Genomic DNA, 14,465 nt, shown 5'->3' with positions numbered 1-14,465 from the left:
ATATGTCTGCCATTCGGTGAGGGTCCAAGGGCCCGATCCGCTAGCCGATATGTTGTTAGTCTCTGACTAACTGCCTAGTCCTTTACCGTGTGTCTAGTTCACATCTGTCCCTTAGGTTTCTAGACACGCTGATTACCCTGAAGCCATCACGGAGGTTCTCTCTGTATGACATCGATGGTGTAAAGTCCATCACTACACGTACTCTGTACCCGTTTTTATAAGAGACAGAGTAGATGTCCTTGAAGATCGATTGTATAGCAGATGCTTCAAAGTACACATAAAACCATAAAAAACCCTCTTTGCGATTTGCAGGATTTGATCCCGTGCTCCGAGCGAAGATCTCGCAGATCTCGACGTAACCACGCTGCCCTTCTTAAAACACCACTATATTAACTTTTTTCCATAGCTGACTTTCAACTGTGCTTTATACGGCAAAGTTGTCTTAGCATTATTTTTAAGTAGACTCACCGCAGCTTGAAGTAATCGACATTTTCTAAGCAACCATTCCGCTTGACACATACATGAATTGGCTATGTATGCAATAGCATATAGGTATATCATATAAGAAAGAAGTTAATGTGGGTATTACGAGGTCAAATGTTTTTTTCTTTTTTGAGGTGTATTGGAAGCATGGACAGAAGTGTCACTTGGTTTAGCTAACCCGATATGTAAGGATCAAACGATCCACACACTTCATTGACGTATGTGTTCGAGGTGATTCATTACGTTCGCCATTACTGGAAATAAACGTCAGAGGGATTTAGCAGGCACCCGTTGATATTGTGTATATTCCTAGCAAATCACTAAGTATATACCGATAAACAACAGATGTCAACCTCATGCACGGCTATTGTCGATTTGTGTGTTATATATAGTTGGCGTACTGGGACAACGAAAATATGGGCGCAGGGTGCGTTTTTAGACAAGAAGTTCAAAAAAGTATTACTTCTTACAGCTAACCAATCTACGAATTGTAGATATGTGGAGATACAGAGCGAGCAACAGAAACTAAACACCTCCCGATTCTAACTCATATATGAAACAATACTATATATATAATACAGTATATATATACTTTTTAAAAACGAAAAAAAAATTTATATAAAAGTTATAAAAGCGAATCATCAGTAGTTACTCGCGGACTTTGAACAGCCGTCAGCCATTAATCGCCGTTAGCTTTACTGACAAAAAGAGCTCGATTCTGCTGATCCAGTAAAATCAAAAAACTGTATGAGGCTAAATTTTGCCCCTTTAGGTTTAGGAACACTTTGATAGTGTTCCTATTCGTATTTGCGTGTATTCGCGCCTGCTGCCCGCACATATAATCTGTCAGTAATGTGGCCTTATCGTAGGCTCGACAGGCTCATTCCGGTAACGCGGAGAACAACAGAACTGTGCGGGATAAAAGATGGATGAAGCCGAGAAAGAGCAGAGAACATTGCGTCTTAAGGAGGAAGCAAATGAACATTTCAAAAGTAAGTCAAATCAGTGGTTAGATTAAATAACGCACTACACCATTGTGCTATTTTTCGTCATATGCGGAAACACTACGCAAGAATATACTGAGGCATTTTCAACTGTAGTACAGAACTTATCTTTGGTGTTTTACTCACTTTGTAATCTTTATTTGCATAGCAGTCCTACTTGAATATATTTACATTTATCTGTCGATTCACATTAGTACTATATATAGAAGATGTCAAGTCGTCTCGACTAAGCTGAAGAGCCTGCTCAACATTTCCTAGCCCAGCACTCGTTGTTTTCCCTCATCGGAAATGTCTTATAAAGCACGAGTCCATCGAAAAGAGCTACAATATAGCTCAATGCATTCACTAGAATGATTCGTGTTATATGCGACCTTTCATCGTGAAAAAAAAAACAGTAAGTACAAACCTCAGTAACTTGTAGCGAACTGCTTCAATTTTTTTTTAATAACACGAGTATGAGATAATAAATGTTGTCAAGTTTAGGTGATCTAGGCCTCAAAGCCCTGTGCGTTGAGGCCGTTGCTAACAGTTCCATCGAACTATTGCGCCGCGCTGGAATGGAATCGCCATTGCCGTATTTACTTGTTTGAAGTGCGCGCCAAACACTGACTGCCGATATCGTGTTTAGCCGCTAGCAATAACATTGCGATACATGATTCTTGAGAAATAACCACTTCCCGAACTGCGGATATGACAGCCTATGAAATATTTTTTTTCCAGGTTTTCCAGTGCGCCGATATAGCATTATATAACCAAGTATATCGATTATAGGTGTACGAATATAGCAAGAACTACTTATAGCGAATTACAATGTAAACTCAAAATTTTTAATTGATAACGCAGCGAACGTTCACTTTAATCACCATCTGTGTTACGCTATCTACGGGAACACCACAGTTATTTTGTTAAGATACTAACATAAATAATTTTTTAATGTATGTCAAGCATATAATCTAGCTAATTAATACCTGGCAGAATGCGAAGTCATTGCTTAATAAACTAAAAAGGGACCGGAACATGAAACCGGATGTACTGATAGTAAATCGCTACTTTCAAAATGGCCACGACAGGAAAATGTTCAGCGCGACGACCTCATTTTCCCAATATCTTTGGAAAGTCATTACATTACAACCAAGCTATTATCGTACATCGGCAAAGAATTGTTACCTATCACGCAGCGGATATAGGTAGGTCTGTTGCGTCAGGTATTGACTGTGGGTGATGGCAGCCACCGCTAATATTGCTAGTGTTACGCGATCTAGTATTAGTTAATTAACGAGCTCTTTTCGCAATACTTGAAGCTCTATTGGCGCAGGCAGGATTGAGCTTTTGAAAATTGCCGCTGAAAACAAAAGCTATTTTTCGAAAGCTGTCTGTTCTCTAGATACATTGTGTTTCAACTCGTTTAGGTTTGTCGAAAGATTTGTTTTCACTTCTACGATTATAGTAAGTTGCAAAAAAAATCATCGGCTTCTATTGCATTGACCTATCTATAGCTACATCTGACCCGAATCAGCTATCCTCGCTGTAGGGATTGCTTAGTACCCGAACGGACGACGCAACGTATCTACGAGCAAATAGATCTACGTTTTCACCCCCCACCCCGCCATAAAAACGAAACTGAGAAAACGGGAAAGGCTTTTTAATGCTGCAAATCGAATTTTAACAAAGTTTTCTCGAACGACTTTGTATAATAATATTTATGAGTATCATCATTGTTATTATTATTATTATTTAGCTCGTGTTTATATTGCATGTTGAATTTATACGATCGAAACGAAGTATTCACAACTCTAAGCAGCTACGGCACAAATGCTATATAACTCAGTAACTGGCTAAGTTGCTTTTATGGGCAGGATTAAACCTTGTTTTGATATTCGTTGCTTCAGTTTTAAGTAAATTGAAACATTACTTTGTTTAACTAAAATGTAGATATGATATGTTGTTGTATTATAATATTTAAGAAATACGAACGTAAAACAAAACATAGCCACAATTATAAAAGCATGTTTATGTATATTTAAGAATTTAATAAAGAAACTGTGCATTGGCTATAATTCTCGGCCAGACTACTATTACGCCAATCGATAGATAGAGGGGTCCTGGGACAACACACCTAATCTCAATTTATTTTGTCTACTTACTAATGACCTCTTTATAAAGTTTCAGCAAATAGAGTTGTTTTCTCACAGAACCAGTACCAACGTCAAGTTCATTGCGTCGACTTCCTGATGCATTGAACAATCTATATATATATATATATATATATATGTATATATATCTAGCCTGTCATGTTTACGCAGTAATTTATATAAAACTTATTGATGACATTCAACAGAATATGTAATTGCGTGAAAACTATTGCTCCGCTTGACAAACAAGCACCATCGGACACGTAGAAAACACTCTGGCCAGAATTTAGGAGCATCCACTTGAAGCTAATGGTGTAGACCTTTTACTGTTATTACTCAAAAAAAAAAAAACTCGAAATATCAAACGAAGCGTCAGATGTTAAAAAATGCAAGGTCTTTTTCCAGTAACTTGTCCAGATCGTCAATATCACTGCTAGTCTCTATGTTTCGAGTTTTACTTCTGGTATCATAGTCGTTAAGCACCCTATCAAAGCTCCCAGTACAAAAGGAAATCTGTTCATACCCGGCTTAGAACCTACACCACGACGTGCCCTGAAAAACTGCAACACTAACCTATCATGTGATCACAGTTTCCCTAAAGTCAATATTTCGAATTTAACGTACGCTGCTCTTCTCAACTGGAAAGATAACTAAATATAGTTTCTAACTTGACTACTAATAATTTAATTTTCTCACTCAAAAGTTTTAGTGGTTGATGTTATACTGATTACTGTGCCCCCTCACTCGAGATAGCTTAGAGGACACGTCTGCTCTCAATTGATCTCAGCGCAGATTGCGCTACAGCGCACAAAGCTATCGCCTGTTTCGAAAGCATGCTGATTATGATGAAAGAATTATGCAGCCCTACCAGTTCGCTAATTTACTAAGTTTCTATATGACTAAAGAGGGTACTCCTACGCACACTTTTACCCGTTCAACTGGTATAAATGAGAATTTTCAGATGAATCTCTTGTTATAACGTCGTTTCTAGCCAATGGCTCAAACAGAGGCAATTGTTAATATATTAGGGGAATATCTTGGGCACACTCAGAAAAGACTTCAGGCTTGACAACACATCTTTTTGTGGACTTTTAAATAAATCACGTGCTTAGAGGGGAGATGGATGTTAAATATGGTGTACGTTTAAGGTCTATTGCAGTAGTATCGTAGTTTCAAAAGCATCAATGTCCACTTTCAGTTTCGCATAAAACTGTGGGATTTGGTAATAAAGTTTTGCTTGTAAAAACTTATTGATTTTTTTTCAACATTTTCAAATCCTCAAAACCATTTCTTTAGGTTCTGCATCAAGGATTCGCTTTCACCAAAAGATCTATTTAGGATGGCTCTAGCTGGACTGATCTGGGGGTTCCCCGACAAACTTATAAAAGAACGCGTTAACCAAAGATGGCCGCGTGCTTGTGGTTACCATGGCAACCTGCTAAGAGGGATGCGCAACAATCATCCAGAAAGTTTCCCGCTATTTCAAATTTATTACTATCAGGTAACGTGAAATCATCTATCTAGGGATAATCAGAATTCGCGCTGAATTTCAGAAGCTAAGAACTAATCCCGTCGATAATAATATTCATGCCAATGATAATATCCATAATAGGAAATACTGAACGAGAATTTCTCTATTTTTGAAGGTGCGGGAATATTTTTTAGGCCATGTCTTATTATAAACGCCAGTTAGTATTTCATGTGAATTAAAATCAAAGTAGAAAATTGAGGAGCTTGATGGTGGGAAAGACCTTTGTGGCCCCGACTGCGTGAAAAGAGTAATGCTTTTTCTTATCCGCATAATATTTTAAAACTAAAGATGATACAGCTTAGGACAGACTGTTTGTTGTATGATACGTAATGGAAGTACGGTTCACCTGCATAGAAACAATTTGCCTTATATATAATAGTCATCTATCTTTATAGCTTAAAAAAGGTCAAGATCTTTTCCACCCTTCCATAAGGATTCGAAACACCGAATTCTAATCCTGTAACGTGTTACCAAATCGTCTCCTCTACGCCAAGAACTCACTTTGATACATTATTATTCCAGAAACATTATTATTTAAGCAGTTTTCTTGTATGATTTCTGTATTGTACGTTTCCCTCAACATACAACAAGCTTTCAACAATCTAAGTTCATATTCACAACTATAATCGCAATGATAGTAGCAGAGTCGCTTAGCCATATGGTTTTCTAGAGACGATGAACTCTACATAACCGCAATATGCCCAGAACTATTCTTCATAACCAGCCATGACCGCAATACATCGATGCCCCAGGCGACAATTATAGTGCCGAGGGATTTCTTAGTTTAAACACATCCACTTGTTTCAGTCTATTCTGACGAAATACCACAAGCCATAGTTGGAAAGTCAACCAAGCGACAGAGGCAAGCAATCCACGTACCGTGGACAAGAAAGTTTAGTTTTAGCCAAGACGCTATAAGAGCGCGCAACGCGATCACAAACAACGGGGTGACGTGCATAATTACAGTACGGCAACGATGTGTTGTTAGTACGGCTAACTGTTGTTTAGTAAACTATGTACATATACATCTGCTTTATACTATAAACTCTATATGGTGTATGTCTTACCTCGAAAATCACCTCCCAGGCCAGTGTACCTGGTCACAGCTAACTCGGCCCTGTCACGTTGCACTCGCTTTACATTATGCCACAAAGGATTGTGCCACCGGTCCTGTCGCGTCAGCCACAGGTAGCAGCTAGAAAAGTAAAAGAAAAAAGAAGAAGAAGAAACAGGCTATAATGTAGCGACGAGCTTGAAGCTCGCCTGTAAGAACGTGTACAATGAAGCATGTTGCTTATTAAATTTTAGCATACTATAATAACATAGTTCCACAGAAATTATATTTATATATGTGTGAATGCGTTCCACCGCAAATCTTTATGTTATTTTATTCGCTATTGTTGATGGCAACAGCAACGTAATACTCTCCTTATGAGCCATTAACGTTTTGTTGATGTTCAAAATGGCTTACTCCAGCTGCCGCTGCTTATGTTAACGGTAATTTGTAGTCACTGCGAGAGAAAGTTGTTATGGAGGATGGTACCGCCGGTGATTGTTCTGTAAGCGTTGTTTCCGGCGGTCATATTCTCTAAATTAAGAGACTTATGAAAAAGCGGTAAGAGTAGTAAGTAAAAAGAAAAAAAAGTGTTTAGTATGGGAAAAATAAAGCAGCAAGCAGTGATATACGAGAAGACGGGCGAAAGAGGCCTTTTTTTATAGTAGGTATATATATAGGCGCAATGCAATTGGTTGATATAGAAAAACATGTTTAACGTAAACCTTGGGAAGTTCTTTGACCAGAAAAAGTAGGGTTGGGTTGGGTTTTCAACATTACATGCTGACTCAATTTTTTTGATAAGTGTCAAATTTTCCTAACATGGTACCTTAATTAGCCCAGTTTACCTGAACAAGTTACATATGACAATACATAAAATACATGTACGCTCGATCATTTTTAAGCGATACTAGCGAACTCAATGTGTTAATAAATTGTTCTTAAATGTACTCATTTACCCCTGAGACTATCGTTAATTAGTACTATAGGCTTTACCCAGCTATTTATAAGATAGAGAGATATATAAAAAAAAAATATAGAATCTGGAGATTCTGTCGCGTAATGATTGTTACGATCCGTCATCTTAAGTTTGTTGTCCTTTCGTACAATGCTTGCGGGGTACATACATACCACACGAAGCCCTCAAAACCGTTAGGGAATGCCGATAGTAACTAACAAAGGCGTTAATAACTTTGATATCAGGTCAGTGAGCAGTAACATGCATCTGGATCTTTCTACGTGCGTTTGAAACTCATGCCTTTGGTCTATCCATCCAAAAATAATCGTCGGTCAAATGTATGGACCGAGGCACCTATCGTACCTGCAGGTGTACTAAATTACTGTAATCACGTTTTTTACGTGAGTAAAATCATTGTAGAAAAAAAAAACTGGTAGGAATGGAAATGCAAACATCTGTGTTACCCAACCGGGTCAAGAAAATCTTCCTATCTACTCGTATGTAAACAGTTACCGCCTCTCGACGAAGGTGCCCAATTATCCTTCAATGAGATCATTGCTATCCACTCAGCTTAAAGGTCACATCGTGGGTTTTAAGGATGAACGGAGTTCCTGATGTACGTTTAACTTACCGCTTCAGATAAAATATTTTGTCAATGCCGTGAAACAACACGCAAGACAAATTTAATTAAAAAAAAAGGCTTCTGACCATGACCTGATGTTCGTTACAGCACCATTTATCTCTCTGATAGCCTAAACAGACTGATCAATGATCATATAGCGATCACGATAGCTGTACGTAGGTACAGATGAGGTAACGCCCCGTACATTTTACCAGTGACGATCTATTTGGTCGTTTTAAGTCATTGGCCCATTGGGACCAGACCACTATTTGATGCGACGTGTAAAGCCTGTTGGCAACAACCGCATGGATTTTTAGCTAAGGATGAGCTACTAGAACGCTTTCACAGTTGTATTCGAGTTGGTCACAAGCAGAGACGCATAACTGTATCGCTTAGGTGTATAATGAAAAATTTCAAACTCTCAGCATGAACCTACGTTGTACAAGAACCTAAATAATCAAGTGTTACTTTAAATTTAATTATATATATTCTACAATCATGACAAATACGCAATCGGATTATGTCATCGAAAGTAGTTTAGCCCGCTTACTCGTATGCCACATTGTACGTCTTAAGCGTCGAAATCGGCTGGAAATTAAATGGCTGATCACTATAGTAAGCCTTAAAAGATGCCCTGTTTGACCTTGCCTCTGAAATAATCGATAAAGGTAGACCCAAGTAGGTAAATAACAACGAAATGGCCTGTAAAGCTTGAATCCGGCATTATTAACGCCGCCTATATTGAGCAGTTCAACGCCTGCCATATAACATTTAGGCCGCAGATTGCTGAAACATCCAGTCTACGCATTTCATTCTCTCGTATAGACCTGCTAAAGGGACCCTGAAGTTCCATATCGCCGTTTTCGAATAATTCTAAAGCCTTCGTTTGCTGTGTGCTCTTGTGAAGTAAATGGACTTCATGACACCCCAAAGTTTCCGTCGTAGGGGTCAACGGTTCCAATGTTCCATGCTTTGTACTCTAGCGTTCTTTCGAATTAGCGCAATCACAAATTTAACTTCCGGCTATTTACTTGTAGTCCCCCATATCAACGTCGACAGGCTAATGGCCTTAACAGCCGAGCTATAACGCCAGTTAACGACAGGTTTCCGTGTCAATATAGGACGACGTAAACGTTCAATGATAAGGGAAATCCAATGTCAGAGAAGTTTTCGAGACCACTAACACCCAATGCTCGATAATGAGTTTTGTAGATGCTTTCTATTTAGTTGGGTCATTGCTATACTAGTTAACCTGAGTGTCTGTTCATGATTAAATGACATGTTAAACGCAGTAATTTATCACACATGTAATTTACAACACATTAAGCATAATTTAACATGGCGGAAACATTTTTAATTGAGAAACCGTTACCTGGAAATAAGTTTTGGAATAGCGTCAAACCGAAAACAAGCGTGCTTCAGCTGAGACGTTAGATGGTGTCCGACACCGATAAGGGTCTGTAACGATGAGACGGTTTGCCGCCTGGTGATCGGACAATAAGCACCTGGATATGATAGTTTTCAGACCCTTCGGGCTGTTCGCTTAGTCATTTCTGAACACTTCTCAAGACCTACCTTCCAGCTTTAACTACACATCTTCCTACCTGCCTGCCTATTTACTTATAGCCGCTGGGAAACATTCCCCTATGTGATTCCTCCAGCGTTACTCAACATGTTCTTTCACACCCTTCTTTAAGGAAGCAAGAAAAATCCAAATCCAACGCACGAACTTCTAAAGGGGCACCTGTTTAGCTTCCTCGATTGAACTCACCGGCGCTATTGTCGGCTTATTTCGTCCCCTATATTTAATGGGGGACAGATGGTACTCACGAGAAAAAACAAAAGGTAAAAGCAGACAATTCTGAATATTGAAATCTCATGAAGGTTTGTGGCCGTTTGACGGTTAACGTATCGCAGCAGTGGACGTATCGACGAAAAGCAACTTAAGTGAGAACGGAACTATTTTGATTGTCGGCACGTTTGCTCAACGTTCCTCGATGTTTTGTATATTGTAGACCACACGCAACGGCTGGCATAGGTATCGTTAGATAACTCGGGTTAGACAGATGTTAACGAAAACAACACGTAAAGAACAGCTCTCAAACGGTTACTTGATAGCCCTACTTGAAAGCACGATTGCAAATGTGGCATGATATTAAAATGGTGAGACTCGCATGTCTGCCACTGCATAGCTCCTAATGACAAACGTTGAGTCGCCATCTGCACATATGGAAACTATGAGCTGTGAATGGCCCGAATGCGAGCGGACAAAAGTTTCGATTTTTCATTTAGCTTTCAACAAGTGGATGGAATATTTAAGATAATGGCGCTGTCAACGAATACCCCTCCGATATACTGAGTAATGAATAGGTTATGGTAACGTTTGAAAGTTCCGTTTTAGATCGGCCTTGATTTTAACACCTATGTAACAGTTCTATTGGCAAGGTAATGAACAAAAAGAAGAAAAAGGTCATTTTATATTAGAGAAAAAATCCATAAAGTGATTATTTTTACGGGGAGTTGGTAGGTCGTGTAAATAATATACCAGTGGAAGGTAGCTAGATGGCTGGCAAAAGACATCTAGTTATCTTCCACTGGTATCTAGGTTGTATTCTATTACATATGTAATTTTTTTTTTGTTAGATTAGTGTAACACGCTATTACATGCGTGTATATTTTTTGCTTTTAACATTACATGCTTTTTTTTGCTATTAACTATCAATCCATGCTCCTCATATATAGATTCACTTCGGATCTGAATCATGAGATAATACGACGAGGGTCATCCAACGGGGGTGAACTGGGCGCACTTGGGTCCTTCGTCGAGACCTATGAAGAACAGATCCTCGGTGCAGCGTATCGCTCCGATGCAAAGTCTTCTATCAGTTGTTGACTGTCGGGTGCGTTGTATGTCAGCTTACCTAGCCACGATATGTGCGTCTCGTTGATGGAAAAGCGCAAACAGTGCTGTCTATTGCAAAGTTTATAGCCGTTACCGGCATCATGCAAACGTTTCGCACGTAAGAATTGCACACTTTTTGCACACAGTTATGACCACTGCCACCATCAAAAATTGACCTAGCAAAAAACAAATGTTTGCCATGAAAAATCCCTGTGCCTTTCAATACAAATTGAACCCACAGCTGCGGTAAGTTAATCCGATGTATGCGTAGCACGCTATGCACTGTGTTACAGCCAAACAAGATGTTTGGCTGTAACACGGTGCTTGATTATGAAATGATGGTAACTATATTACTAGCAAGTATATACAATTCATCGTTAAGGTCTATCATATTCGGAGATATACGAAACTGTTATTTTCCAGCCAGACTTGCGTTTGATGCTAGTGGTAAGTGGTACGTCACGCCTATAGTTTCTCACGTTGGTAAAATCTATGGTAATGTTTTTGATTTTTTTTTTCTATTCAATCAATACTTTTCTTCTTACCTATGCTGCCTTATGTTATTACTATGTCTGACCGTTTTTTGCTCAGGCAAGATCTCAAAGTCACAACACTACAGCCGTCTGCTCTAGAAAACTATATATATGATGAAAAAACATAAGTCAAATTTGTATTTCTTTTCCCTGATCTTTCCTAAGAACTAAAAGAAGCTGTGATATGGAGAAAAAGACAGACCGGCAGTTAAGCGCACCTGGATCATGTACGATCAGATGAAGAGATTCATTCAAGTAGCCATCACGAAGTATGTTATCTCTGCCTATGGGTCTTCACTGCCTAGGTAGGTGACAAACTCCATGTCTTACTGTTGAATTGCCTCAGCTGATCGTAAGCATGTTAGGGCAGAGGAACCCAGGATGGCCTGAGCTAAAGTGTCTAGTGCATCTCACATTCTTGAATAAGTAATATACGAGTATTTAGGTATTTCAGACCGATTGCTGTGTTTCCGGATTTGATATTTTCGCAAGGACTTACCGCCATTAAAATTCATCGATAGGTTTTTTTTTTATCGATCATAATAAATCCTGATGCTTTTATACCACTTCGTCAATCTCACGATACATTAGATAAATACAATATGTATAAAAAACGCAATTTGTGTGAATCAATAGAATTACTTTATGAAAAAAATACTTCCGTATCGAAACAATGGTGGTCTCGTATAAAATCCATAGGATGTTAGTCCTAAACAATGCGATATTCAAATCTGCTATATATTTTTAATTAGTTTAGTGGGTGACCTGCTTTCCTGCTAATCTTAGAAGTACGAGTATTGATCTAGATTCGATTTCATTCTAGTTGGGAATCAATTTTAGCAAACGTCTGTGCCAACACAGAAAGTCGGACAAATTGAAGGCCCAATTCTAACGGCAGGTAAAAACGATTCAAAGAAAATGCCGCATTGGCCTAGATTGGATAATGAATCTTCGAATTCACTTGGGACTAAACGAATTTAACGAAGGTCACTTAGTAGTTACCGCCGTCGGTAAGCGACTGTTGGCGCTTCTCGACCGTCCTCGAGGAAATTCTTTGTAAAGGATCTAATTACGTTGACAAACAAGCGACGAAATTTAGGAAATCGCTAAACGGACCCGGGAAACAGCCCAAAATGACGCAGGGACGCAGTCAACAAAAGCTCAGGAGTAGCCAGTCCAATGCAGATGGTGTCCAACCTTATATAGGCAGTAGCCAATTGGAAGGCCCAGAATCTACGAAGGTGACCCAAAAACCAGTCAGGATGATCGAGACGACCCCCCCCCCCCACCCCTCAACAGGATCTGGGATTGAACCAACAAAGTCCAGAAACGAGTCCGAAACAATAAAACAGATCAAGAGAAAATTCAACAGGGTCTAAGGGAGAGTCAGCAACAACAGCAGGGATAAAAAGACAAGCACGACCGATGTCGAATCGATGGGAGGTCTGTCGTTCTGTCCTGCTCGTCTCATCTGGTGTAATGGCTTGGTACAGAATGCAAGGTGCGCGGCGAACCTTCAAAGTATATTGGATTCTTCAGAAGCTCTGTCTTCTGCTATGTTGCAATGTAGGGAAAGTGCTACAGAGGTAGCAATGGCATAGGGGATGGCAAGCAGATTCACGAATCTTTCGTTAGAATTGTACTAATGAATAAGTGGCCAGTCAGTTGGCTGGCGGAACCGTTGAGCATGGTTATTTCGAATTAGAATATCTATTTCTATATGAATTAGAATATATATATCTACATATGTAATGATTAGTTCTGAGAACACTCATGTATGGTAGAAAATTAACTGCTGGTGACATTTTGCTTAAAAATACAAAAATTTGTCTTTTTTTTTATTTGGGTTTAACTGAAATCATGATGAAGTAGCCAGGTTTAAGTTCAGAAATACTAAGTAAGTTGTCACTAGTTAAGTCGGCTATGGTGGAGGCGTTTGTTTAGTATCTTGTTAAGCAGTGCCATAATGCTGTTCCACAATTCCATCTGTTTTCCGACACGCCATGGCTTGTTTCGCGTCTCGAACGCCTGCCAAAAATGATTTTGTGTGCTCTCAAATATGCCCAATGGATGCTTTCCATTTCAAATATTCTACATCCGACCACTGTATCTTTCCTAGCCTTTTTCTGATATCTGACTAACATATCTTTGCAATACAATTTTAGCAATAAAGCAGACGTTCCTGGGAAAAATCGAAGTTCTGAATTAATCTCACTATGTTTCATTATTTGGGGCGATTTTAGCAAGGGAATTCACGCCCAAACGGACACTGTCGAATACCAGCCCATATGGGTCGAATATGGGCCGAGTGTGTGGCTCAACCGCAACGGTTGGGTTTTGTTTCGGGACTAATTTCGAATTGTTCCTTACAAATCGGTCGATGTCAGCCCTTTTTAAGACCTGCCCTAATTACACTACAGTTTGTTTTCCCATAAAGCTGTGCAGCTTATCTCACTTATTTTACGCGTGTGTTAGAGATCGATCATGTGCTCGCTTTTGTCTGCTTCAATTACCTCGACAATCCTTAGCGTAATGCCGCGTCACTATTAGTCTTAGTCCTAGGCTAAGAGAGGTAACGTAGTTACAACAACATGTCGACATCAATGCCTAAAAGGGAACCTGTGAGGGCTTCCCATACTCCGTTCACGTAGACCATTTATGATTTCAACGTTGTTGTAAATTACCCTTTAAGTGTTGATAAAACAGTTCGATTTGGCCTAGTTGATTTTAACGAACGCTTTCATCGACGCAAGACGATTCGATACGTAAAACAATAACGAATACTTACGAATCTAGGGCCTGATAAGGGCATGCATATTACGGAGCTTCTTGCGGAGCTTTTCGCTGCCAAGTTTCTGGATTTAGAAGGCGAGGAGTCGTCGTTTCAGGCCCCGTCAACGGCAAACAGCTACACAATTTGTGCGGATGTAATTATTTCTATATTCAGTTATAATTACGCATATCTTCATCCGTCTCACTGCCGGTAGTTTAGATTACTGCAATCGTATGAACCTTATGCACTGCCTGTAGACAAATCTGCTACAGCGACGGATAGATTCAACGTTCCCAGCCAAATCGTGCTGCCTAACAAAGTTACTCGTTGATTTTTTGAAAACGAAAGAACATTTCGAAACTATTCATTGTACATAAATATAGGCTTCGTTACTTCATCAATTTTACGATCGAAAATTCAAATCACTTCCGAGCAACCGTAACATTTCGTCGTAAGGCATCGCAAAAAACGAT

At 39.3% G+C, this 14,465-nt stretch overlaps 1 protein-coding gene across 2 annotated transcripts in view; it reads right to left on the bottom strand.

The window, feature by feature from the left end:
* The window catches only part of LOC111244858 (uncharacterized), a 71,502-nt gene extending 57,368 nt beyond the window's left edge, over positions 1 to 14,134 (bottom strand). Inside the window, exons 1-3 of one of the 2 annotated variants that reach the window (XM_086979249.1) lie at positions 9,615 to 9,825; positions 9,157 to 9,267; positions 6,218 to 6,345 (exon numbers count right to left, since the gene is read on the bottom strand). In XM_086979249.1, the coding sequence (XP_086835375.1) occupies positions 6,218 to 6,345; positions 9,157 to 9,267; positions 9,615 to 9,664 (289 nt within the window). In that variant the 5' untranslated portion in view covers positions 9,665 to 9,825. Of the gene's footprint in view, positions 1 to 6,217; positions 6,346 to 9,156; positions 9,268 to 9,614; positions 9,826 to 14,007 lie in introns of those variants that run through there. The other variant, XR_015320392.1, reaches the window with a different exon arrangement.
* Positions 14,135 to 14,465: the final 331 nt, after the last annotated feature.

Source organism: Varroa destructor, unplaced genomic scaffold (assembly GCF_002443255.2).
Source record: "Varroa destructor unplaced genomic scaffold, Vdes_3.0 BEIS01000002.1, whole genome shotgun sequence".
Lineage (NCBI taxonomy): Eukaryota > Metazoa > Arthropoda > Arachnida > Mesostigmata > Varroidae > Varroa > Varroa destructor.
This window is presented reverse-complemented; position numbering and strand designations above follow the sequence as displayed.